At 36.6% G+C, this 26611-nt stretch overlaps 3 protein-coding genes across 7 annotated transcripts; all 3 read right to left on the minus strand.

The window, feature by feature from the left end:
- Window positions 1-761: 761 nt before the first annotated feature.
- On the minus strand, window positions 762-6210 carry LOC137934683 (uncharacterized). Of its 2 annotated transcripts, XM_068779165.1 has the most exons (9): window positions 5898-6210; window positions 5627-5755; window positions 5485-5524; window positions 2688-2763; window positions 2389-2589; window positions 2097-2312; window positions 1616-2022; window positions 1473-1529; window positions 762-1358 (listed from the first exon to the last, which is right to left on the minus strand). In XM_068779165.1, the coding sequence occupies exons 1-7, from the start codon at window positions 5938-5940 to the stop codon at window positions 1684-1686; spliced, it is 1044 nt and encodes a 347-aa protein (XP_068635266.1). In that variant the 5' UTR covers window positions 5941-6210; the 3' UTR covers window positions 762-1358; window positions 1473-1529; window positions 1616-1683. The 2 variants fall into 2 exon arrangements, with proteins under 2 accessions (XP_068635266.1, XP_068635265.1); XM_068779164.1 differs by having other exon boundaries at window positions 1473-2022.
- Window positions 6211-6879: 669 nt separating this feature from the next.
- On the minus strand, window positions 6880-13191 carry LOC137934612 (phosphatidylinositol/phosphatidylcholine transfer protein SFH11-like). The gene is made up of 12 exons (XM_068779052.1): window positions 12928-13191; window positions 12033-12409; window positions 11550-11649; window positions 11143-11409; window positions 8612-8689; window positions 8306-8407; window positions 8101-8150; window positions 7919-8027; window positions 7788-7838; window positions 7603-7677; window positions 7379-7453; window positions 6880-7286 (listed from the first exon to the last, which is right to left on the minus strand). Exons 2-12 carry the CDS (start codon window positions 12365-12367, stop codon window positions 7263-7265), a joined length of 1266 nt encoding a protein of 421 aa, XP_068635153.1. The 5' UTR covers window positions 12368-12409; window positions 12928-13191; the 3' UTR covers window positions 6880-7262.
- A 338-nt stretch (window positions 13192-13529) lies between these two features.
- On the minus strand, window positions 13530-24579 carry LOC137967205 (uncharacterized). Of its 4 annotated transcripts, XM_068813690.1 has the most exons (21): window positions 24128-24579; window positions 23868-24025; window positions 20964-21119; window positions 20678-20824; window positions 20476-20566; window positions 20240-20358; window positions 19958-20148; window positions 19607-19817; window positions 19017-19257; window positions 18823-18921; window positions 18527-18750; window positions 17915-18032; window positions 17569-17771; window positions 17105-17464; window positions 16903-16995; window positions 16599-16817; window positions 15323-15562; window positions 15028-15237; window positions 14662-14931; window positions 14337-14540; window positions 13530-14246 (listed from the first exon to the last, which is right to left on the minus strand). In XM_068813690.1, the coding sequence occupies exons 3-21, from the start codon at window positions 21093-21095 to the stop codon at window positions 14091-14093; spliced, it is 3528 nt and encodes a 1175-aa protein (XP_068669791.1). In that variant the 5' UTR covers window positions 21096-21119; window positions 23868-24025; window positions 24128-24579; the 3' UTR covers window positions 13530-14090. The 4 variants fall into 4 exon arrangements, with proteins under 4 accessions (XP_068669791.1, XP_068669790.1, XP_068669789.1 ...); XM_068813689.1 differs by having other exon boundaries at window positions 17930-18032; window positions 18527-18921; XM_068813688.1 differs by having other exon boundaries at window positions 18527-18921.
- Window positions 24580-26611: the final 2032 nt, after the last annotated feature.

The following is a 26611-nucleotide window of genomic DNA, read 5'->3' on the forward strand; positions in this document are numbered from 1 at the left end:
TTCTACTCGGATCATTGTTGTTTTTTCCTCGTTTTCTACACTGCTTGCAGCTTGATCAGGCATGGGATTCCCCCTTTTTTCTTACGAATCAACGAATGAAAAAGTAGTGCTTCCAACCGCTAACCAACACTGTAAGGTTGGTTTGCACATCAAGCTCAGCATCTATTTATATTTATCAGTAAAATTCATTTATAGAGCAGGAATGAGCTGGGGCAACGCATCTGAAGTGGTAGGAACCAGGTTGGCAAATCCATTGGTGAAGTCGTTCAGGTTTAGGGTGCTAATGGTTTGAGGAACAATGCATTGCAGAAATTTTCAGAAACAGTTCATTAATCCAAGTTCGTAGCAAGAAAAGTTTGACTGACCTGCAACCAATGGGGTATCTACACCCAAAAGCTGACTCAGATGGATAGAGAGAGAACAACAATCTTCTCCAAGAAACTCGGTAGGGGAAGGGGTGCCTCTCCACTAAGGGGGTCATACTGGCCAAGTTCTGGCTGCCCCGGCAAACCAAATCACATATGACATACCAAACAGAACTAAGCTGAACAAGAATATACAGATGCTTCCTACTCCAGAAATCATCCACCTTTTTAAGTAAGGAAAAGAACAGGAGATAACAAGGTAGATGCAAATATCACTCGGAAACGGGAGTAGTTTCTTTCTACGGGTGAAGATGAGAGTAAATTGTTCTCTCCATCATAATCTCCTTCAGAGAATGACGGAATCGGAGCTGCAGACATTTATTATGGTCGTCTCATCAGTCCATACATAAATATTTTAAGTCAATTGCATTAGGAGGAACCCACAAGCAACAAGATAGAATATTTGCCACACATCCTTGTCCCATCACATATATATTAGATTGAACAAAGAATGCTTGCAACCCCATCATACGCTCTCTGCATCTAGAGCTGATATAGAAAAGGGGGTCAAGATCCATTCAAGATTGTTTGTCACATGGAGACAATCAACTACCTCATCCAAAATTGGCGTGTAGAAAATTGATAAAAACTGCAAGAAATGGTGAGAGCAGAAAATAGAATGGAAGAGTGATAATCACACTACCACTGCTATGAACCGAACAAATAGATATTGTTTTTCATCTTCAACAAACACTGATGGAGAGTTCAGTTCAATTACCGTGGAATAAAACAATCAATTATGTTTGTGTTGGGGGCATGACAAACTTAGTAGTGTGCTCATCTGCCTATCTAAATAAATCCTATTACCTTATAACAGCTGGGAAACAACCATCTCCTTTGGCGGCTTCATCATTGTAAAGGGTTTGGACTTTTCACCTTTAATTAACACAATAAAAGGGTCACGATTCCCCCCATGACCCAATTAAGGATGCTCTGAAACAGGTTTAGAATAGCATCAAAGAAAATTTTGGAGATTAAGCATTGGGATCAACATTTAAATAAACAAAGAATTCACACCAATGAGGCAGAAGAATAAAGTTCACCTACCTCAAATGTTTCCCTCCTAAACAGCGATATGGTGATATTACGTAATCTAAGATTGAGCTGTTGGCAGGCACAGTTTCACCAGTAACAATACATTCAGATACACACAGAAGTTGAATTGAATAAAAGTGACAAAAAGGGCCTACCTCTTACAATTTATAGCCTGGCTAGCTATCCACATTACTGACTGGTAATGCCAAACAGGATTTCTTGATTACCTTCGGTAGCTGTGCCTAACAGGAGAGCGGGACCTACTTCTCATACGCCCACTTCTTTCACGGTACCTGTCCCTACCACTGTCTCTCCCATTCCTGAGATGACCATACTTCAAATCCATACCCCTTTCCCCATCTCTGCTCCCTCTACCACTCGAATCTCGACGCCGATCTTGTTCTCCATCCCGTTCTATGTATCTGTCTCGATCCCAGTCTCGGTCCCGGGACCTCTCCCTGTCTTTAGTATCACTCCCTCGAGCATCCCTCTGCTTTTGCCTTTCTTCTGCTTCCTTCTCCCTAGCTAATCTCTCTTCTTCTCTTGCTTTTTCCTTGGCAGCCTGCAAACACAATTGCATTATATCGTTCTTCCATCAAAAGGGAAATCTGAGTTATCCACAAAATGTATATTCACCTTGAACTCAGCGATGAAATCCCTGACCATGCCATATCCAATATGCTGCTTTCCAGTCACATGAGACTGTGTCCTCTCAGCGGCATCATTAGCCACTAAGAAAGATCCACAGATCTCACAAAGAGCCATCTTTTTTTCTTGTGTAAGCATTGACAATTTTTCATTTGCTGCTGACTGTTGTATGAGGGATGTCTTCTCAACATTTAGCATTTCCACCTGGAAGGAAGAGCAAAGACACCAAGGTTAGTCATTTCCCATAAAACTGTGTATATTGTTAAGGTCTCTGACATACCTTCCTCATCAAGGCCTCAGCCTCATCCACCTTGCCAGCTTCACCAAGGGCCTCAACTTGCTCCAGCAATTTTTTTATTTTCTCTTCCAATACCACTAGCTGCTCAGACTTTTCAACTGGAACTGGAGGAGCAGGTGGGACATCTACCTCTTGAGCTAAGCGCTCTCGTCCTCTCCTAACCTTTCTATCCAAGTCCATCACCTGCATTAAATAGTGTTGTCGCAATAAATAAATATGCTCAATGTGACAGTTCAAGTAGTAGAATCCATAATAAGCTGAGAAAAGAAAAGGAAACCTACCAGTTTCTCACAGAACTGAGCTAACTCTGCCTCAAACCTGGGAACATATGAATCATGTCTGGGCGATTTCTCAAAACTAAATCCACAAGCACATTAAATTCTCATCAAAGATCCAGCAATTGAGAATGGGCAATAATTGAGTAAAAAACTATGTTCAAATGCATTATATAACAAATTAGGCGGCTTATATGTGACATAGCTCAGCAATAACTTGATTGAACATAAGTAGAAACAAAGATGCGGGGACATGCAGGAAGCATAAGATCAAAATATTCTAGGCCCCCCTTCAAGGTATGTTAATGGATAGTTTAAAAAAAGATACACTTGTAACTATTCCAACACTAATTTTAGAGCAGCATACTCAGACTAAATGATAAAAATAAGGAATTTTTACTTTTTGAGAAGTAGACCTATCTTTCTTCTTCTTCCTTTTCTTCTTTTTTTTCAATTTCTTTTATTTTAAGAAAGGCGAGTTCGTAAGGGCCCAACAACCAACAAAGGAGCAAAAACAACTTAATACAGCCTAAGGAGGGGGACTGACCTGAACAAATGAGGCTTGGAAGTCAACCCCCTCCTTAGCTAACTTGTTAGTATGCCCATTGGCACTCCTGATGATGTGAATCCAACTACAAACAACATTAGTGGGAAGGGCACAGATCTGATAAAATACCTTCCAGTGTCTACAAGGAGGCTGATCCTCTTCCACTATGCTCAAAACAATTAAAAATATGTTAAAATAGGAAATAATTAACCACCCTAGAAGTAAGCAAGTAATGTCATGTCCCTTGTCCGAAAGCTACATACCTAGTATTTTTGCAACATTTAAATTAAAAGAAAAAAACTTTGAAAGCAAGATGATTGAAAGGCAACGGACAGAGACATTAACCAGTGAAGAACGATAACAAATTAATAATAATAAAATGAAAATATCAAAAGAGACCAGAAAAACCAATAAAAGTTTTCAAGTAATTTCAAAATATATTAATTGATTCTCACACGATAGACCATAGACATTACTAGGCAGTTTCTTAAACATAGAAGCACACTGATTAATCAGTCTAGTTGGTGTGCAGGTATTGGAAAACTCTTGATAAGTCTAAACTAAGACAGATTCCTCTGGTTACAAAACCAAGAAATTAACTCATCTATGTACCCCACAGTTAACGTGAAATATATCTAAATTGAAACACAAAATAGAGTAGGTATCTTGTGCATACGAAGACGCAGTATACCGAATAAGCAATGAGATCATTAAGACTGGTTAAGTTACAACTGTTACAAAGAGAACCAATTCAACACAAGGTATTCCTTTCTAGTAACTGATTAAAAAACCACTCAGGTGTATAATGCATGATACAATAACTACTTACAATAAAACAACATTTAGGTAAGCAGGAAAAAGTCTAAAAATTGCACTTAGAGATATTGAAAAAGTGAACTGTCAGACGACAGCATTTATATGCTTTCTATACATAAAAAAAGAAGTAATAAATTCCTTATCTAATGCAAGTTCAAAAAGATATAATTTAGCAGTCCAAATAATAAATAGCAGTACTCTAGGATTGCCAGTATATCAATGTAACTGGCTCTTACAACTCAGCTTTTCCTTTGCCATAAAATGATCTAATCCTCCAAGTTTTACTAGTTTTCTTTTCAAATACTGTATGTAAAACATAGTTATAAAAGATGAATTAACCTTGTATATGCAATTCTGAAAAGAAAAAAAGAAAAAAAAGAGACCATAAAAACAGTATTCTGAACACATCAATGGAATGTTGGAGCATAGTTAAACACAGAGCGATGGCCACTGGCCAGTTTTATGCTGAAAATTATGGCAAAAAATAAAATAAAAAATCTTCAGCGGACGGATAGCTTAAAGGCTATTTCGATCAAGAAAGTAAAGACATCTTAAATAACAGATGTTCTAAGATAAATTTTTATATTGTACTAAGATTTATGGGTTTGTACACAGATATGTGCAAGTAGCAAAGATAAAATAAAACTTAAGAGCACTAAATCATGTTGAGTCACCTACTATTATCTATTAGAAGTATTAATCATACAGCGCATGCAATCTCAGTAATGCACAATTACACATAATTGATTAGCCAGTAGCAGTACAAAACTACAGTCCACAGACAGATGACTATTTTAAATGTAGGTGTTCATCATCAGGCCTTAGTAGATCATTTTCTACAGGATTGAATGTTTCTTTCCACATTTCTAAATACGATGTACTAGATACAAGAAACCGCATCAATCAAGGTGATCCTAGAAGTGCTATAAGCTAATCTTCCACTAAAGGCAAAAAATTCATTTTCTAACAAAATTAATAGTTCAAACATATTCTCTTTGGTCATACTAGGGCACCAATATGAATGCCAGAAATCTAATGAAGGGAACAGCCCATGAAATCTTATAAGATGTTTCAGTAGGGAAACATAGCTAATCCCTTCAAGACTTGTATCTGATCAAAAAGCTTCAGATCAGTTACCTCAAAGCAAAAAACCTGCAACAGCCAGAACTCCAAATTGCATATTTAGCAAACCACGCCAGTAACTCATATTAAGTTCCCACCTAGATTCCTACACCACACATATAAAGCAGGCAGCTTACTCCGGTAACTCTCTAAAAAGATGTAACAACAACCACCAAACAACTATTGCATTATCAGAGAGAGAGAGAACGAGAGTGAGAAAGAGGCAAAAGCCAAAACAACCAGGCATATATTTGCTTGTGACTAAACGTTAAGAAATATGGTAACCTTTTATTGCAAGAACATCTATTTGTATCGTACCTTTCTTTCAGCTTGGGGTCGTGAATTTTAGGGCAGGGTCCTGATAAAAATAAACATTTGAGCAGAATAAGCCACGAATATGAAAAAAAATATATATGTACAATAAAAAAGAAACAAATTCAAGAGAAGCCACCAATCATACCCAGATCGCTCCTCGTATTGACGAACAGATCGTGGGGGCAGAATCTAACCATGTAGAATCCACAAACTTCCTTATCGTCCCAGCAAATCTCTCTGAACCCCTTTTTCTCTTCGTCCGTAAGATTACGAGCTAAAACACGAATGCCACGACAAGAGTGTAATTTCAGAAATCGAACCAATAGCCTTCCAAATTCCAAGGCTCAAAAACAACAAGCACCAACGAAGAATAAAAACCAGTATCAACTAATAACAAAACATCTACATCAGAATACCTGCACCCATGAGTTCATCGAGCAAAGCTCTTTGAGCATCCATAGCTAATTCAACTCAGCGGTAATTCTCCTAAATTAAGTCACCTAAAGGAAGAGATTTGCCACAAACTCCACGTCGCGCAGCTGTGATACGAATCCCTAACCAAGCACGGTCACTCAAACAAACTAAAAAGCACGCGGAGGCGCGCAAGGAGCGAAAGGGAGAACTTAGGTTGCGTGTTTGTGACAGTGAAATCAGTCGCGCCTGAGGAGAAATCCTATCAGCCCTCCGACTTTCATCCGAAAGGCGCCCGCGGCCGTCAACTGGAGACGGCTTTCTTTTACACAAAAGGCTAATTACACATAACCCCTGAAAAATCTCTAAATTATATAGGCTGTCCCCAAACGTTGATAATTATGGTCTCCTCCCCTAATTCTAAATATTTTGCTGGATTTACATTTTTGTCTCGGGGCTTCTTTATATGCATGAAATAACATGGTTCAATGACTTAGTGAGTCGACTTGTGACTAGGGAGAGTTGACTCATGACTCAGTTGAGTCAACTCTTCAAATTATGTAGATTGTCCCCTTTATAAATTATGCTCTCCCCTAACTCTGTCTTGGGGCTTGTATAAATTATAGAACCATGGTGGCATAGCTCAATAAGCCGACTTGTAATTCGGGAGAATTGACTCATTACCCGGTTCCAATCGGAAAGCTTTCCGGTCCGGCCGATTTCTAACCGGCATCAGTCGAAACCCAGGCGGCACGCCGTTTAGAGCAATGTAGGGGAGATGGTACTTCTTCTTTGATCATTTCCTGTGGCTGTCTAGAATTGGAGTGATAAAAGCTGTGAAGAAGCTGCAGAAGATTCTCTGGCTTACTAGGTGCTTCACCTCTCCTCAACGTCAGAAAACCAATTCTTCAGTTACAAGGCTAATGCTATGTACTTCATGATTGGACTGCGAAAAAACTAAAAATACTGGTATTTATCAATCTCTTCTTGGGCAATTCGTTCTGGTTTGTGGCATATAACTTTCATAACGAGAGGAGCCAAACAACTAAATGGTATTGCAATGGTGCCACAAAAAAAAAAAAAAAAAAAACTGCATTTGTTATTTGAATTCACAACCGATACATAATAGAAAACCACTCACTTTCATCAGTTTCTACTGCAGTTTGCAATAAAACTCACATGATGTCTTTCAGTATGATGTGTTCTTTTCTAATGACACAGCAGCTCGGATTCTACAATGTCATCTTTGTTGGCAAACGCTGAACTCCAGACAAGGTTAAGGCCAGAGCTTATTCTATTAGAGCAGCACACAGTTATTCAGAATTTCCACTCTGAAATGTTGAAACGCCTTCTGGATATAAGCTTTCAATTTAAATAGAAACGCAAGACAGGATCTGTCATGCAGTTATCAATGATGGTTATAATCAATTAGAGACTTCAAGACATCTTTAACTCTGAAAGGGGGGAGGAAGAGAGAAGTACATACAGTAGTGGTAAGGAGCTTCAACTGTTTCATTTGCTGCTCAAGATTATCCTGTTTTGATAGTATGCTTTGCAGGAGCTGAGACAGGCAAATAATAGATTGACTTAGGATAATTCACATCCACAGGAGGATAACTAAATGACAATTTTGGGTCTGAATCAAACATGTTTTTATGTCTTTATGCTTAGTAACCCATGCTAAAAAAAATTCAATGTAAAGCCTATTACATTTTCTATTTGTTGATGCTGCACCAAGTCTTCTGTTTCGCCAACATTTTGAGCCCCAAAACTGTAGTCATCATCCTGCATCAAATTGTGAAAGACCTTATCCTACTTTGGAATTACTGCTCCAATGAGTACATTAAAAGATTTTTAGGGCACATTACAATCATGGCTCACATCGATGCTTATACCTCTAAACTACTTGATTCCCGGCTGAAGTTTTGTTCTTTTTCAAACAATACCTGAGAGATACAGAGCATATTATAACTCATTATTAAACAGTAGAAAGTCTATTGGGTTTAAAAAAACTAAGAGAAATTACTTGTATCAGTTCTGTAATTTCTGGATCAGTCCAAGGTCCTTTATCCTCAGAAAGACAGCCACCATGTTCAGAGCAAGTGCAATTTCCACTCAAGAATGTTGGCAAGTTACTGCAGCATAAGGTAGATTCCAGTGGGTTGAGGACATGGAGAACGAACTTATTGAAAATATGTTGTCAATTACCTTGGCTCAATAAATTCTGTCAGCTTGCTTCTAAAGTCGCTTCCCAACACCTGAAAATGAAGTTTGGCTATTAAATGGAGAAGCCTAAAATATGATGGTCAAAACCAGAGGACTACGCAGTCAAGGCTTTGTACCCTGCTAGCCTCTAAAAGAGAAGAAGATGAAAAAGCATTAATAAAGTTAACTCTACGTGGGGAAATGTTACATGAATCTTTGCAACTGTCCGTGCCTCCAGAAATGCCTTGAGTGCTTTCCATAAGACTCTAAACCCAGATCCAGCATTAACAATGAATAGTCTGAAAAGAGTCTGCCATACATTTCGATTTGCAGTGAAGAAATCAGTTTATTCCTTTTGGGGGTGGAAGGAATTATTGAATTTTAATGAAGAGAAAAAAAGCCATGTTGAAGCATAAATGAGAAAGGCTACTATTAAAGCCATTAGCGATTCTTCAGGAAAAAAAAAAAGAAAGGCAACTATTAACAACTTGTCAATATTGTGGCCATTGTGTACCTCTGGATAGTAGTTGCTGTCAATCCTTTGGATTTCTATAAAAATGTCCCTAGCAGACTTGGAGAAGTTATTTTTGCCCTGCAAAAGAAAAAAGAAGCATTTTCAGACAGCATGAAACTAATTCATATACTTTGTAAATTAGTTCTTGGTACATACATGTCAAGTAATTCCAAATCCTATTACATCATTTACTCTGGTTATGAGTATGGGAAGACAAAATTTGGGGTTATCTATCTGAACTTGATTTATAACATTTCCTTATTTCCCTTGTTAAGATTAGTCCCACATGGATCCAAGATTAAACAAATCCTATGCTAATTACTCTTCCCCCTCTTAACTTTGGCAAGTCATTTTGATATGAATTTGGACCCAACTTTAACATAGTATCAGATTGGGTGCTTGTAATAGGTCTCTACCTAAAATTTTCTGTGTATGAGCCAAAAGAGGGCTCTCTTGTCAAGGGGAGTGTTATGAATAATCTCGGATCTATCCTATACTAATTACCTGGGAAGAAGCCTCCTAACTTCGGTTATTCCTTGTACCATGGACTTTTACGAAACTTTAATTGCCGTAATCCACTCAAATCCCATGTAAGCTGGGGCAGAACTTGTGCTATCTATTAAACAGCTTCTTCTTGTCTAACTTATATGCAGATCATAAGCACAGTTTAGGCCTCTCTGCAGTAAATTATCTAGTTGTATTCTGAGACTTATTCAATGGTCTTGCTTTTGTTCCCTGCTGTCCATTTGCTAAGCGCTAGATCATCCACAAGCAACATGAACAATAAGTAACTTCTGAATATAATCAATCAATCGATAATAGAGGAGTTTTATCCATCCAAATACTTGTTAAGCTGTTACTAAACCACAAATCTATGATAGTGTCAATTTGCTGTCAGTTTCTTCCCTCAAATTTGTCAAATTAGGCACTCTTATCATACGACATTTTGAAAACATATGTATAATTAGAATATATAGAAGCATTTATTAGCATCAAGAGATATATAATTGCAAATGGACCTCACAATCAAATATGAAAGATGATTGGTCCAACACCTTATTTTGATTGCAGCACAGAAAAGAAGTTCCAACATGTGCTGCACTTCAAAAGAGGGGATGCCCAATCAACAACTCTGCCAATTCTGCAACCTCAAGAAGAAATAGTTGACCATTTGCTCTACTGTCTGCTCAGTTTGTCAATTTAGGGAAACAATTTTTAGTAAATTTGGGATCCAACTCATAATTCTCTTTTCCAGAGTTCTTAGCTAAGTGCCTCTCATGGCAGCTTCCAGCTGCTGACAGGGTTCTTAGGAGATGAACAATTGCTGTTGCTCCTTGCCACTCGTACATGGGACACAATAATAATTCATTGAACAGCCTCCTCATCTCAGGAGCTAGTTAGGAAGCGTCTTCACACTATTCTGACTTGAGCAAGCACCCTCAAACGGCTCCCTCCCTTCCCCTCTCAGTCATAAAAAACAATTGGAAGCTATTGTCTACATTCTCCCCTGTAACTCCAACTCACATCACACATTGACTATGCTCACCTATTGGATGTCTGAAACTCAACTTTGATGGAAATTACCCAAAAAACCTAGTCTAGCAGGCATAGGAGGTTGCATAAGGGCTCATGAAGGTTAGATTTATCTATCATTTTCAGGTCCTCTTGGAAGAGGGGAATCTGCTGAAACTGAAATCAAGAAGTTGCTCCAGGAGTTGATGCTATAGAAGCTAAATTTCTCTTTCCTGATGGTAGTAGAAGGGAGCACCGCCAAAGTGACCAGTTCAATGAAGGCCAGCTCCAACCTCAGCATTTTGACTACATATATAAGGAAATTAAAAGCATTTGTAAATCTTTAATTGTATCATGGCAGTACATTTGATGGCTGCTAATAATGTCTATAATGTTACGAGCAAAGGAGAGTCCCGGCCTTCTCTTGTAGTCAGGAATTCCTTTCCTATTGTTTCCTGTTTGTACAGTTGTCTTATATTCTCTCTACTAGAAATAAAGATTAAAGGTTATCCACTATTTTTTTTAAATAATCTTTTATTTATACCCTGACAAAGGATGCAACCACATCAAGACTGAATTGTTAGTTAAGATTCTTTTTCTGTATAGAAAAACAGTATTGTGCATGAAACCCGTCAACTGAAAGCCTATGACATACACAATGATTTGTTTAACTCATCGAGAGGACTCTCAGCTATTGATAATCTTGTGAAAATTGACCTGTGAGATCATATATATGCCTTTGTGGGACTCCCAATCGTATGACAATATGAAGTCATATTCAAATGGACCAAAGTTAAATAGTAAGAAAGTTTAGATGGAAACAGACTAATCGGTAGTCTACCATGACCTAGATCTATTTAGTCAAAATTTGAAAAGGTTTAGAATACTAAAAATTGAACTCTCTGACTGAATGATGTTTTCAACTGTAGAATTTGAAAGTTAAAGACAATGTAATATATAAAAGAATTTAAAGAACTTAAAAAGAACATTACAGGAAAACAGGAAATCCCAATACCCACCACTCCTGCCACATCCAGAATAGCTGTGGTGGATGCGACATGCCTCTTAGCTGCAAGTGAGCAAGCGGGAAATCTCCATTTCAATGTTTTCTCTTGTTCCATGATGTGATATTTCACAAATCGTTCAACCGTAGTAACTTTTAGCAGAGCATCAAGATCAAGCATCCCTATCCGTTCAATGTATAAAGGTCTACCATATCTATCCACCCCGTGATATCCATTGGGATAACATCTCTTTACTTCACTCAACTCCTTAAAGCTGAATTCCTACAATATTGGAAACACAGTACAATGAATATACTGAAAGACATGTTATTTAGATTCCTGTTGAAAATGCAAGCAACTATGCATTTAGCAATCCTCTTCATTAGTAAACATATCACGTTAGTGTTTAGCACAAGGCTCACCTGTTCAATTGTGTCAACTCCATTGTCTCTTCTCCATACAAGCATCTTTTGATACATTTCTTTTGCCTTTTGCATGTCAAAAGCTTTCATTCGCAAGAAACTAAAAGCACAGAAAGATAACAATTAGTTCATATCAGAACAGATGGCTCATTGTCTTCTGAAAATGACAAAACAGATTATCTAATATACAACAATTCCTTATGTAAATTACATGATACCTCTCTATGGAAAGATATGGTCACATGGAAAAACCTTCCCTTGAATAGAACTTCAAGAGAGGAATTTTGAAATACAATTTCGACAACTCTATAAGAAATCAAATAACAGTAATAATAACAACAACAACCTTAAATACATAAATTATCTGATATTTGAGAAATGAAAACCAAGACAGGCCCAACCATCCAAGAAATACCAAGAGATACAGGTTGGAGGCAGAGAATTTTGAACCAGTTTTTGTTCAATCAGAAAAATAAAAATTACCGTAAGAGAGTATGGTAATCATCATGGTTCTTCGAAAGCTGGCCTTCTTTCAAAAGCAGTGAATGGAACTCCTGCACCAACTGCTCATCATCTGGATCACGGGGACCTTCTAAGATCTCTTGCATTGACTTACTTCTTCCAACTCTTTTCAATGAGTTGCGGAATTTCCGTACCAAATTAAGCCTCTTTGCTAGAGGCAACTGTTTTTTGGTTGGCTGAGGAAGACGCCAGTGTTCTTCAATGGGAAGTTTTAAAGTGTCGCTCCTTTTGCGAAAGCGAATATCAGGATTATCTGGTTTTCCTACTGCCTTGCCAACTCCTTTTGTTGAAGGCATTGGGCTCCTTGGTTAAGTGGTGTACAAGTTGAAAATGTGCTCCTGCAAGAGAAACGAAGTAAAGCCTCCCATGAAATATTGTTATGTGTGGCGTTCTGTTTCAGTGTTATTAGTAAGTGCAACCAGTACGTTTAAGAAAAGCCGAAGAAAGGTACAAGCCCTTGTTTGCGTAACTGGATCGGTGTCTTCAATTAATTCAGATAGTGCTATTTAGCTCGTAATGGACCTTGGTTTGATCAGAACTACTACACATTTTTAGTCAGCTTCGTTTGCAAACCTAGTATGACTACAAGTAGTTGATTACAAGCAAGTTCAGTAGAAGAGATTTTTTACACTTGAAGAACGCAACCGCATTTCCTGTGACTGGCAAATGGCGAAATATTCCTCCAAAGCGCAGCCCAACTACCAAACGACAAAAATGAATGCAGAGAAAACGAAACCCTAGTCCTCCTTACAAATTCTACCTCAAATATGCAAAGAAAATTGCAATTCCACCACGGGAAATTGGAGAACTTACAAATCAGCTTCACAGACAGAGTCCAAACGGAGCAAAGACTTACCGACGAAGGCAGATGTCGATCGAGCCGAAAGAGTGAGGAGGTGCAGAAGCGGAAAGGAGTATAACGATGAAATAGTATCGAATTCCATCCTTTTTGCTTCCATGATAGAACTCGAATTAGTTTGTTTGAGAACAAAGCAACCGCAAAAAGCCATCCTGCTGATATCCATCTCAACGCCTTTTCGTACCTTAATAATGGGCAAGTAAACTCTCTGATCCCACCTCATTTTACCACTGGTCAAACACAAATACGACTCCCTTGCCTACAACCGTTTGATTGACAAGCGGAAGAACTTTTCTACGAGCTTAGACGAAAACTATGTTAATGGAAGAAAGACCAGCATTTTGGTAGATCTATGAACAGTGAACTAATACTTTGCGTGCACAAATCTGAGAGGGAATTCTATCGGTAAAAACAGTTTGATTCCCAAGCGCTTGCTAAGGAAGCCACCTACGACAGCGTCCTGCAACTTCTTAGAACACGCAAAACCAGGGTCTCATCGATTTAGTTCAAACCCTCCGCTATATTTATAAATAATAAAAATATAATATCATAATTATACTTTTCACCCTAATAATAAACTAATTATATCAATAATGCCCTGACACAGAAGAAGAGATACTAGCCGTGCTTTCAATAAATCATTCAAGAGCCACAAAGAAAAAGGGTTTAGGCTTTGGAAGCATATAAAAATTATTCTGGACCAAATTAACTCTTAAGAGTAGGGGTTAGCCTCACATATTTGAAAGAAATGTCCAAGAAACATTGGGAAAGAAAATCCAAAAACTGTTAGAAAGTCCGCCGTCTTCAAACTATGATGAAAAATTGCAGTATGAACTCTTTGTTTCCTTTCCTTTCAAAAGGTATCAACATGAGAAAGCAAGAGCCAAACCTAGTCAACCACCCCCTCAATAGTGGGAACACGCAATGGCATCATCCATAACTTAGTAACTCTTGAAATTTACCAACTCACCTGCATCACTTTTCCTTGAAACGAAAACATGAACAAGGCCTACCAAAATTTTTGCTCAACCACAACTTCCCTCTGGTTGTGAAAGTTAACGCCTGCCTCCAGGAACCTATCAGTCTTAAACAATTGTTTCTTGGAGGCTTGAATGTGCCACAACTTGTGAATGATGAGTGTATATGAAAATTTTAGATAATTAACCTCTCCTACTTCTCTTCTTTTGCTTCTCCTCCTTGCGGTACCTGTCTCTTCTCTCTTCTCTCTGTCTCTTCTTCTGCAACTGCTCATCTTTGGTCTTCTGGGCTTCATATGCTATTTTCTTCTGTTCATCCTTGAGCTTCCTCTTCTTGATCTGCAGACCATCCATCGACATGGAAATGTTTACAGATTTCCTAGAAACTAAAGTATCCTGTAGTTCAAAAGAAATGAAACAGTGACAAACCTTTTCATTCCGGATCAATTGCAAATGTTGGACAAGTGAATGAATTTTCCTTTCACGTGGTTCCATAACAACAGCCCGTCTGCTCTCAAGCAGTGGCCGCTTCCTTGGAGGTAAATTCTTTGGCTTGGATGCAAATGGGAGAGCTGCTTCAAGAGATTTAGGTACTACCAATGGATTGAACTTCCGTGCCTTACGTTCGATTGACTGTAAGACACAATACAAGTAAAACATGTTAAGGGAGGCAAGAGAGAGTACGTTTGATTGACTGTGAGACACAATAAAAGTAAACATGTAAAGGGAGGCAAGAGAAAGAGAGAGGAAGTACCTTATACAATGAATCTTTGTTAACAGGAATAGGGAGATTATTCTCTGCTCTTAGCTCTGATATTGTTTTCATACCTTTCCATGTTTCACCACGGGGTTGGAGAGCTGTTGTCAATGGATTGAAGAACTGAGGAACGTCCACTTGCGTCCAGGCTCTCAAGAAAACAATATCACTCATAAGAATTCTATCCTCAAATGTGCATCTGGCAACCCCTTCTCTAACAATTCCCCCCTTCTTTTTAGGCTTATTACCAAGCTCTTCCTTCGCTGCCTATCATAATAAGAGTTTTGAAATCATATAACTAACAACTTGTACAGCAAACAAATGCAGAAGAGAAGATGAAATTAAATATAGGATAAAAATTACCTTCTTAACCTGCCCTCGAATGCCACTGACAGTCCGAACACATGCACCTTCAAACCTTGCAATCTCAAGATCAGATGTGAACATGTCTTTGATTAGTGCAGTCTTCTTGAAGATTTTACATGGCGTTCCTACTAGCTTTATCTTCTTTACTATGCGAACTGCATGGTTAAATTCCAAAACAACTGCTGTAGCAGTGATCCGGAATCCCGCCTAAAACAATGGAAATCAGGCTCATCACCCAAACTGGCATGAAGAAATACACGAATACAAAAAATTTTCAATTTACAAAAGCAACCTGATTGCTTGATAAATTTTGAACAGCAACCACGCCAGTGTTGGGAGGTGCAAGTGGGCCCCAGAACATAGCCAGGCAATGCATATGTTCAGGAGTATACTTAAGCATTCTGTGCCGCCCATTAAGATCTTCGATAGCATACACAGGAGTTGTCTGATACCTTCTCCAACCAATTGAAACTATAATAGGGTCTCTAGTTTTTAATACTTTCCGATACCACCTGTGACGCTTCAGCCGGACCTGCAGGTAAGGGTGAATATGCCACATGATAAGTTATAGGATAAAAGCCATATCAAACAAAGAATAAAAAATATCACCACGCATCAAAATAATAATGTTAGAAAAAAATAATCTGGAAGAATAAAAAAACCAAGATGAAAAGTACAAATGGAATTTAATTCTACACATCATATGCCTTAGTGTTTGCTATGAAACAAAATAAAATCAGAAGAACAATCTTGGGATGGATAGTCTCTCAGGTATAAGACACATAAATCATATACACAGCAGCATGTTGTTAAACACCTAGCCAATACTACCCAAAAGACTGGCCTAATAGGTTGCAGAAAGTCAAGCACTTAACCCAGGATCATAACATCACACACCCCTTGGAGAAAGAGTTTGCCCTCAAGCTCTTACGAGCCGACGCTTTACAAGCTCCTCCGTTACGAGCCGACGTCCACGACGGCCCACTCCAGCGACAGCCCACTCTAACGACGGCCCACTCTAACGACACCACTAGGTCGCACCCTCCGGGATTCGAACTCTCAACGTAAGTAGTGGCTCTGATACCAAATGTTAAGCACCTAGCCAATACTACCCAATAGACCGGCCTGGTAGGTTGCGAAAAGCCAAACACTTAACCCAGGATCATAACACGTACCTGCATGCAACCTCTTGAAAGCTATGTGGTGCACCATAACCCACTAACTAGACCTATTGAACCGTCTCTCTAATAACCTACCAATTCCACAGTTAAACAAGTGCTCCACTGTGAACAAAGATTCCAAAAATCAGGTAACAAAGTGTTGGACAAGGCCAATCATGGAGACAATAGAGACTCATCCATTGGTTGTTCCAAGTTGTTTTACATTTCCCAGTGGACAAAAATCAGATGACTACTCAAATATTTTTAAACAACCAATGCAAACTTCTACAGATATTATATAAACACCCCACTCGTCTTCCTCTATTTAGTGATCATAAACAACAAAGTAAAATAACATGGCGACAACAGTCATTAGAAAGTAAAAATTCAAAAAGATGTAACACTAACCTGCATGTATCCAACATTCTCTTCCCCAAGACCAACACCACCCACCAGGATAGGTTGGCATGGATCAAAATATTCAACCATCTCGTACGGAACATTGTGAACCTCCAATCTCAGATAAGTTCCTGTTCTGAAGCCCTCTATCTCAATTCTAGTTGCCTCATCCAAGTCGTTGAGTTCAGCTAAGTTCCTTTGCTTCCGAAGTTCAATCTCCTCTTTCAACTGGAAATCCCCCATGAGTTAGAAAACTCCAATTCTTCAATGTATAATTGTAACAATAAAAAGGGAGGACGAAGATAAATTTTACCTTGTCAAAGTAACCACCATCATTTGCCTGATTCCTGAGAGACTTTGCCCCACTTTTTTCATGTGATTCTTCATCAGGTGATTCAGACCCATCATATGTGGATAGTTATTAAGGGCATTGAACTAATGATGTAAAATGCAGTTTAAGCTAAAGGGTAAAAAGATCATTTTTCATTTAAAAATAACGGTCATGACTAAAAAGGATATCGAGTATCAAATTTTGCACGAAGTGCAAGTTTTTTTAACCTGCGCTCCTCAATCACAGCCTCATCTGCATTCTTCTTTGCATTTCCATTAATGTGTGATTGATGGCTCTTAAATTCCTCCCCAGTTTCTAAGTCTTCAAAATCCCCATATACAGAGTCATCATCTTCTCCATTATCCCCATCTGCTCCTGTTTCTTGACCCCTTTGGGCAGCCTTTGACCAATCACCTGTAACAAACCTATCACGAATACTCTCCACAAGCTCTTCATTTGACCAGTCTTTGTGTTCCGCATGGATTACAAATTTGGAGCAATCCTCAGCATTACTGTTATCAATATCCACTCTCTCCTTGGATTTCTGAACCACCACATATTCAAATAAAAATTAAATAACCAGACAACTGAATTCCTCAGAAGATTGGAATTTTAGTTTGGTAGCCAAATAGTCTTTATTCATTATACCTTGTTCCCCTCTTTTGGCTTGAAGAACTCATCATCCTCACTCTCTTCACTCTCGCTCTCATGACTCTCATGAACAGATCTCACTGGTTTAGTGGCAGACTGCCCATACACAAGTTGCATCAAATTAGTTGTCCGCCCTGAGATAGTTCTGGCAATCAAGGACTCCTTCCACTTTGAAGCATTTCCAAACCCATCTTCTAAAACTAAAATACAACAAAGAAAATAGAAAGAAATAAACACCTTCTGAAAAGACCAGTATAAGACTGGGGAATAATAAGAATGCCACGACATGATATTCTAAGGAGTACTAAAAAAAAAACAAGCAATAAGAATAAGAATTATTTACCTTTCTCACACTCACCTGCCTCCTCCTCCTCCTCCTCCTCCTCTTCTTCTTCTTCTTCTTCTTCTTCTTCACTTTCACCCAAGGATGAGTCGCTGTCTTTATCATCTTCATCCAAATCCTGTAGCAAACATCAAAGTGATGTCTTAGTCTTATGCACTAGAAGAGCTCCTAAAATTCAATCAATTATGCTGCAAATGCAATGTATGGTAATCTGCTGTAAATTTCGAAGATTGCTTTCATTGAGCTTTTGAACTGATGGAAATGGGAAGGATATTATACTCTCAAACAATAAGCATGGGATGCTTTTCAAGTAGCAAAAAGGACCATTGACTCAAGTGCATATAATTTAGCTGCACCAATGTTTTAATTTAGCTACTAGAATTAAGCTTAAAGGATTAAACTTTAATTCTTTTTGTTCTGCACTTTTTTCTTGATCTATGTCCTAGCCTATTGATTTTAAAGTTATTTCTATTTTTCTCTCTTTTTGGCGATAAAATTGAAATAATAACATTATTTGAATAGATAGATTTAGCAATAATTATCACAAAGACAACCATTCATGTGTTTTTTCACAATCATTCTACAGCTAACACAACATCATATCAGGGATACCTGTAGATCATTGGGAATCATGTCCCTAGACGAGACTGCTTTCCTTCTCAGCCGTCCACTATGGAACTCGGTTTCTTCCTTTAACTCAGATTTCAAAGGAGCTAACTGGTCACCATCTTCATTGCCTTCCTCCCACGAATCATCATTTTCCTCATCTGGGATACCATCCTCACTTCTTTCAAACACACCATTTTCCTTATCTTGATCATCTTTCTGCATCATATCTGCATATCCAGTATTTCCATCACGCTCACCATCCTCTATAGTCACCTTGGAGGAAATAGGAAGGGCTTTACCGAAAAGACTAATGAAACTTTGCTCCAATTTTTCATCAACTGAATATTTCATATTCTGCAGTCTTTTTACAAGGGTCTCCCCATGATCATCATCCTTTCCTGATGAGAACAAAAATGAAAATTAAAAAAAAAAACAATCATTTTTCTTGATAGTGTTTGTGAATGAGTTTAATTCAGTGAAACGTTATAGACACCTTTTCTTGCCACTCCTCCATTTTCACCATCAACTTTTGAATACTGGACAAAGTGGTCATTAATGTTTATGTAAACTGCATCCTTGTCATAAAGAAGATCTCCAAGATCAGACATAGGAGCATATAAAAGTTTCTCTTTGTCACGAAGACCCTTCTTTTTAGCAGCTGATGGTAAAGGGCAAGGATCTAGTATGCTTGTTACACTGGCCAAGCTAAAATCTCCAACCCCAGCGATATGGACCTGCACAACGTCAGTTCCTAGAATTTAGGCCTATCCCAAACTAATAACAATTATTATTATTATTATAATCTTAAACTATAAGTAAATAGGAAAAAATCTCAAATCTGTGGACAAACTTTTGAATGGCAAAATAACTAAGGATAAACCTGTGAAAGCAAGAAATTTAATCTCTTGTGATACAACTTTTAGAAATCTTCCTATGACCAGCTTCCTAGTACCCTTTTTTCTGAAAAAATTAAAGTAAAAAACTGTTTTTGCTCGTGGAGTTTGAGGATATCACTCAGTTTTATTTAAGCCAGAATATGAGATCATGTGAGCATTTTGATAACAACAAGACAAAAGACCATACCTTGGTGCCTTTCTTCATATTGCAACCTCGAAGATAACCATATAGAGTTATGTTTCTGTCACATTTTTTATCCTCATGTGCCTTTTGAGGATGAGTGATATCTTCAAAGCGATCAACCAATATGTAAGGGTGTGAAGAACGCCATGACAGAGGACGGAATTTCTTGACTGAAATGAATCTTGCAAGATTGTGAATCTCCCGTTTGGGGTATCTATTTTTCAGAAGAAAGTCAATAGTACAACCCATTTTCAAAAAAAGAAAAAGGAAAAAGAAAAAAAGAGAGTAGAGACAGCAAAATCTAAATAAGTGATGATCAACAGGGTTGACTAATTTAAAGAAAGTACAACTTACTTCCCCTGAATAAGTCCAGATAAATAGAAGAGCTTAGCTCCATCATAGATCTCAGTCCAGAAGCGATGCTTGAGGTTCTTCTTTGTCTTCTTCAACTTCTTGACATCCTTGAATTGGTCAAGATGTGTGAGCACTCCCATAACTTGTGGGAAACCATGAACTTGTAAGACATTGAGAAACTCAAATGTTTCCTACAACACAAACAAACACTGTCTGATACAAGAAAAGTATACACATTAAAAGTTAAAAAAGTTATGGAAATAAGCTTATGGAAAGACTCACCATTTCAAAACCATAGCCTCCATCAATAAGAAGAAGCACCATATCAGCAAACTTTGCAGCATCAATCATGCCATTCATATCATTTGGGCACTCCACAAACTGCAACCTTCTTTTTTTACCTAACATAAACATGAAACAGAGAACGAACTTCACAAGAAGTACAACTTAAAAAATTTCATTGCTCATAGCACACAAAAGAACCAGTTGGTTGCCCACGAGCAAAGGCTGCAACTAACCTGATACTATGGTAATTGGGCCCTGAACTTCAGACAGATTATGCTTGGTGTAATGTTTTACAAGGCATTTAATCAAAAGAGATTTCCCAACCTAAAACAAGCAAAGAAATAATTTCCCAATAAATATCCATCAACTTGAATAGTAGGCATAAATATATATCATATTCCAGTCTGATATCGGCTAGAGAAAACATTAGAACACCTTTGGAGGTCCATGAACAACAACAACGTACGGAGCAGGTTCCCCGGAAGAGCGGTCAATGGTTGGGACATGAAGACGCTTTTGCTCTTTCTCTGTAGCATGGGTTTGTAGTCGCTTAGCCTTCACAGATGAAGTAAAAGCAAATGCCTGGCATAGAAGAGAAACATTTGAAGATGATAAGAAAGCACATTTTAGTAACTTACTTTTTTTAGCACCTCCCTTGGTACCATTCCAATAAAATTAAAAAGGGAAAGAAATAAGAAAATAAGTAAAATGAGACAGAAACCTTTGGATTATGCTTTTTCTGATCTGCAACATCTCCCTTTTTCTTCCCAGAACTTTCCTTTTTCTTGGCAGATGGGCCAGATTGTCGAGATCTATGTGACTTGTGAGCCTGTTCAGTGGCAGCAGGTGCCATCTTCTAGGATCCTACGAGAAGGCACTGTATGAAAAAACTAGTCAGTAAAAGAACTAATTTCCAAATACTTCTTATCATGCTTGGAACAAAATGAAACATGAGTTTTAAACCTGTTAACCCTGATCTAAATCAAACCAATCTTTGAGGTTCAAACTCAATATACACCCACTTATGCCTAAAATGAACAAAACATGAGATTTTTCTGAAATTAAACAATCCTAAACCAATTTCAAACTCTAGATTTTCAGTAATCCAAACTTAGCACCCAACTAACCAAGCATAACCTAAACAGAACCTGAAATCTCAGAAAACTTAACTATGCCTGATTTCCATGCATCCAGTAAATTAAACACAAAATTCACAGAACCTGAAAAGCTCAGAAAGCTTAACCATGCATAAATGATGTCAGCCCCTCGATTTCAGCAACCCCATTCAATACCCAATTAATTATGCCTGAACTGAAAGAGTATGTGAAATTTGAGAAACTTAACCCACTTCAACCTAAATCACTATCTTCAATTTCAATATCCCACATTTACCCTCAACTAGTTAAACACAAAATGCAAGGAACCACACAATTTCAGAACTCGAAATACTTCTAATTTAATTCAAATCTCAATTCATATCTGCATATCAAATGGCTAAAGAATTCTCATAAAGAGGGAGACATTCCTAGATGTTCATAATAAATTAAAGATGACCCTATCAAAAATACCACACAAGACTAAGCATTAAGAGGAACTCCCACAATCTCAAATTCATCCATAGATTAACAATGTCTAACAAAATTAAGTCCAACCATGATGCTGATTATGAAATTAAACATCCCCAAGACAGCCTGGGGTACATAAAATTCAAAAGCATTCACTAATTTAATTGTCATAACAAAAGACTTCAATTTAGTATGGCTTATTTCTTCAGGACCCAAAAAAAAAAATCATTCTTACTAAACTTAAGAGAAGGAGAGCTTACAAAGTAGTTGTAATTCATGTATTTTACTTCAGTAACATCATCTAGCTAACTTTACATCATCAGTTACAGGGTTCAAATTTGATCCCATTAGCATTATAACCATAACAGAACTCAACCCCTTTAAAATAGACTAAAGCCAAGTTTGATACAGAACCACAGATTTCCAATCTCTACAACTCCAGAATAAAGAATGCAGCAATATCCTCTAATTTACCTTTCATATTAAATAAAATATCCATCAAGATAATTTTAACTAATACAATGTAATCTAAGATACCTTCCATTTATTCCTACCATTACAAGCATAAAAACCTCAAATTACGACTCTTAGTTCCATTAGACTATAATTCATCTTCTCTAAGGCTCAATAAGAATGGAATTCACAAGAGATGCAGTCTAGAACTCCTGCAATCAGCAGCCTTTAATTTTATATTGTCATTTTAAGCAATTGTACTGACTGAAATATTACTGACTTCACTACATCAGAATTTAACCTCCTTATTTCCTAATAGCCCACATCAATACTTGATAGAAAAGAAATCTGTTTCAGTCTATATCTCATGTAGTACAGCCCAACAACATTAGCTAAAATCATATCATATAGAAGCAAATCTCACTTTAATATCTTTGGTATTACCAAATCGTAATTTAATCTTAATGAAGCAATAGACAACAACAATGCCTCAATAAAAAAATATAAAAAAATCTATGACACTTGCATTAACTAACATTATTGACCAGTATAATCAATGTTTCAAACTTAAACATCATCATCCTCATCAATTAGGAATCGAACTCTCTCTTCCTATAAGGATCAAATAGAGGGGAGCTTTTGCAATACGAGTTCACAATCCATGCAATTAATTCTTCTAGACATAAATTCAAAATCATCCGGCAGTAATAGGTGACAGGCCTCAAGTTCCAACCCCTCTAATCTCCACATAACCAGAAATTAAAAACCCTCCTTAACGAGGGTGGGTTTAACAAGAAAGTTCCAGTAATAAATTAGTATTAAAACATGTAATTTCAGTTTATTATCTATACTCCAACGCTTCAGTTACATTAGAGAAAAGATCTAAATTTTCAATTCCTCTAATCTCTTATAAACAGAGATATTTGAAACCCTCCTTAATTAGAAATTAATAAAAGGTTTTCATAAAAGAAACACTTCAACATGCCAATCAAAAATTTCAATCCTACATTCAAAATTATTTGGTTACACTAACTCAAAGATTTTAACTTTTGCCTTCCTAACCTGTAACTAACCTAAAATTTCAGAACCCCATCATCCTGAATCCGAATTGAAAACATCAATTTCAAACGCTTAGCTCAATTTACCCTTCTATTCATGCTTAATCAAACCCAAAATACCAAATTTGAGAACCCAATTAGTTTTAATCCAAATCAGAACCATCAATTCAAAATTTTGAAACTCAATACACTACTCAACAAACTCAAACCGAACAAAACACAACTTTTCAAACCATGACGTTCTAAAATTCGAACCGAGGACAATTCGGCTCAAGCTAAAACTCAAGACGATTATATAGCGAATTATAAGAAGGGAAAGCAGAATAGAAATTAGGACAAATCGGCGAGAGGATTGAAAAAATGGGGAGAGGTACTCAGATTCGAAATTACCAGGTACAAAAATTCAAACTCTAAATCCAACGAAAGAACAAACGTCATTTAACCTAAGAAAAGCTAGGACATTTCGTTCCGAAAATCGAAAGACGAACCCGAAATCAGAAAGGGTTGGAGAGGAGGGAAAAAAAGGGAAAGAGGCAGTTTCGGACTTACCTCTTTCCTCCTCTCTTTCTTCTTCCTCTGCTATCTTCTTCCTTCCGTCGCGCCCTCTCTCTTTTCTCTCTATATTTCTTCTTTTCTACCTTTCTCTCGAAATCAGGTGAACCTTCCTGTATGAAGCCAAGACCCAAGAGCTCCTCTATCTGAGTTGCCTGGAACAAAAAAATATCAACTTGCTTTAGAAGAGGAGTAATTCGAGAGCAACAAGAATACGCTGAAGTCCCGAAGTATAGAGACTTAAAATAAGCACTTACGAATCGGGTCCTGAAAACGCGAGCGGCAACTGACGGAGCCAATAGAGAAGAAAACTCATGAGCTACCCAACTATCGTCCTTGCTTCTGGTTCTAGGGAACTTGCTATTTCGCTTGATAAAGGGAAGCTGTGCGCTTGATGCTCCCTGCTCAGTCGCAGGCTCAGAGCTGCTTATGTTTCTTAGAAATACATACACTAGAACTGGAGATGCAACATGTTGGTGGACACCGGATTGAGTCCGTGTTGGAGTTGCCGCTTGTTATCTCCGAGACTGCTGAGGCCGTTGAGAAGATTTTTGCGGCTATTAAAACCCTCATGCAGATCGGAGCATATCTCGACGCTGAGAATCCTCTGAACTTTCACTTGAAGAATTCTCTGAAGCATCTAATTTGAGTTTTAGGACAGTGAAGGAGCATTGCCAAGGTGGGCTTCGGAATCCTTAAGAACTCAAAGACCGAGTTCATCAGGTAACCTAATGAAGGTGACTACTTCGGTATCTTGATGTCCTGCAAAGCGTCTTTCTTCCAGGGGAACCCGACCGACCCGACCCGACCCGACAAACCCGGGGACGGGTTCCATTGTCCACCCTGCGGGTCAGGGATGGGGTTCGAGAAAAAAACCTGCCGGGTTTCAGGTCGGGTTCGGGTTGGGATGGGGTTGAGGATGGGGTGGGGTTGGGATGGGGTTGAGGAATGTCGCCTTAAACCTTAAATTGAAGATATATTCAACTCCTCTCATCCTCACTCAAAACCGCCCCCTCTCTCAAAGCCAAATTTCATAAGCCGATTAAATTAATGAATTAAATTAATATTTTTAATCTACTTTGTAATTATTTTATTAATTTATTCTAAAATAAAATCCTCTATTTTTTTTAGAAAATTTAAATAAAACCATCTTATAATTCTTAATCTATCAAAATCTTTTGATATAAAGAGATACATTATTTATTTATTTATATAAATTCATGAATTTTAATATTATATTTAATTACTAATTTAAGAGTGATAATTTAGATATTATAAAAGTAAATATTTCGGTTTAAGTATTCTATTTTTATAATTAATTAAATTAATATTTTTATTTTAGTTTTGTAATTATTTTATTAATTTAGACTAAACTAAAATATATCTTATTTTATTAATAAAAAATTAAATAAAACCATCATATAGAAGTTAAATGTATCAAAGTATTTGTATATAATAAAATACCCTATTTATTTATTTATGATTTAAATTTATGACTCTTAATATTATATTAAATTACTAATTTAAGAATGATAATTTAGATATTGTAAAAGTAAGAATTTGATTAAGTATCTATATATTATAAAAGTAAACATGTTTGTTTAGGTATATAATTTTGTATATTTAATTATATTAATAAATTTTATATTAAATTTATAACAAAATATTAATTAAATGTTGAAATATAAGTGTCTTGATAAAGTTATATCCATCATAATATTTTATTAATAAACTCCTTCTTCACTTTTCACCATAATTTCCATTATGCACACTAATGCAAGAAAATACTTTACATTGCATTTTTCATTGCGCACACTAACACAAAAATTTAATTCACTCTCACTTTTACTTGCAACTCCACTTTCAAAGTTCATTAACCCTCACCCCTCTTCTTATACTTCCTTTTCTTTTCTTGTCCTCGATCTTTTTTTGTTTGAACCCTTCCTCCAGATTTACCATAATGCCTCTCTCTTTCTATTTTATTCCCCCACTACCCTTAGCGAAATGTAATAGTTCTTGAGAAGTTTTTAATTATTTCTATTGATTATTATTATTATATATTTATATTATTAATGGAGTCCTATTGATCATAAATTCGAAAAATAAAACAGACTACCGTATGAATAAATTAGATTTATATTCTATTGTTAATTAATTAATTTTTGATTATATATCCATAATAGAGAAATAAAAATTGGTCATTATTTTTTATTACTTATTGGTTTATTATTATCAATCATTAGTTTTAAATTATTTACTCCTATTAATTATTTTTAAAAACTAAAATTATCATATATTAAACATTAATGGTTGATATTAGTTTGATGAATAAATACTTAATATTTTTATACTTATCAGTTTTTATTGCTAAATATTTTTATTGCTATTTATTATTATTATTATTTCTTATAATGTCATTCTATTTTATATTATTATATATTATTATATAGAAGTCATATTGATCATAAATTTGAAAATAAAACATACTAGCACATAAATTAGTTAAATTAAAAATATTTTATTAATAATATAATAAATATATTAATTATATGTTCATAATGGACAAATATAATTATTTTTTCAACATTATTGATTTATTAATAATAATTATTATAGTTGTTAATTATTACTTTATATTAATTATTTTTAAAGTATAAAATGATTAATAATTAAATATTAATGATTGATATTGGTAATATTACTAAATACTTAATGTTATTATTTATTAGTTTTTATTTTCA

The sequence above is a fragment of the Aristolochia californica genome, unplaced genomic scaffold (genome assembly GCF_029961685.1).
Source record: "Aristolochia californica isolate CCGP_79_NKW_82.1479 unplaced genomic scaffold, dmAriCali1.0.hap1 SCAF_6, whole genome shotgun sequence".
Classification (NCBI taxonomy): Eukaryota; Viridiplantae; Streptophyta; class Magnoliopsida; order Piperales; family Aristolochiaceae; genus Aristolochia; species Aristolochia californica.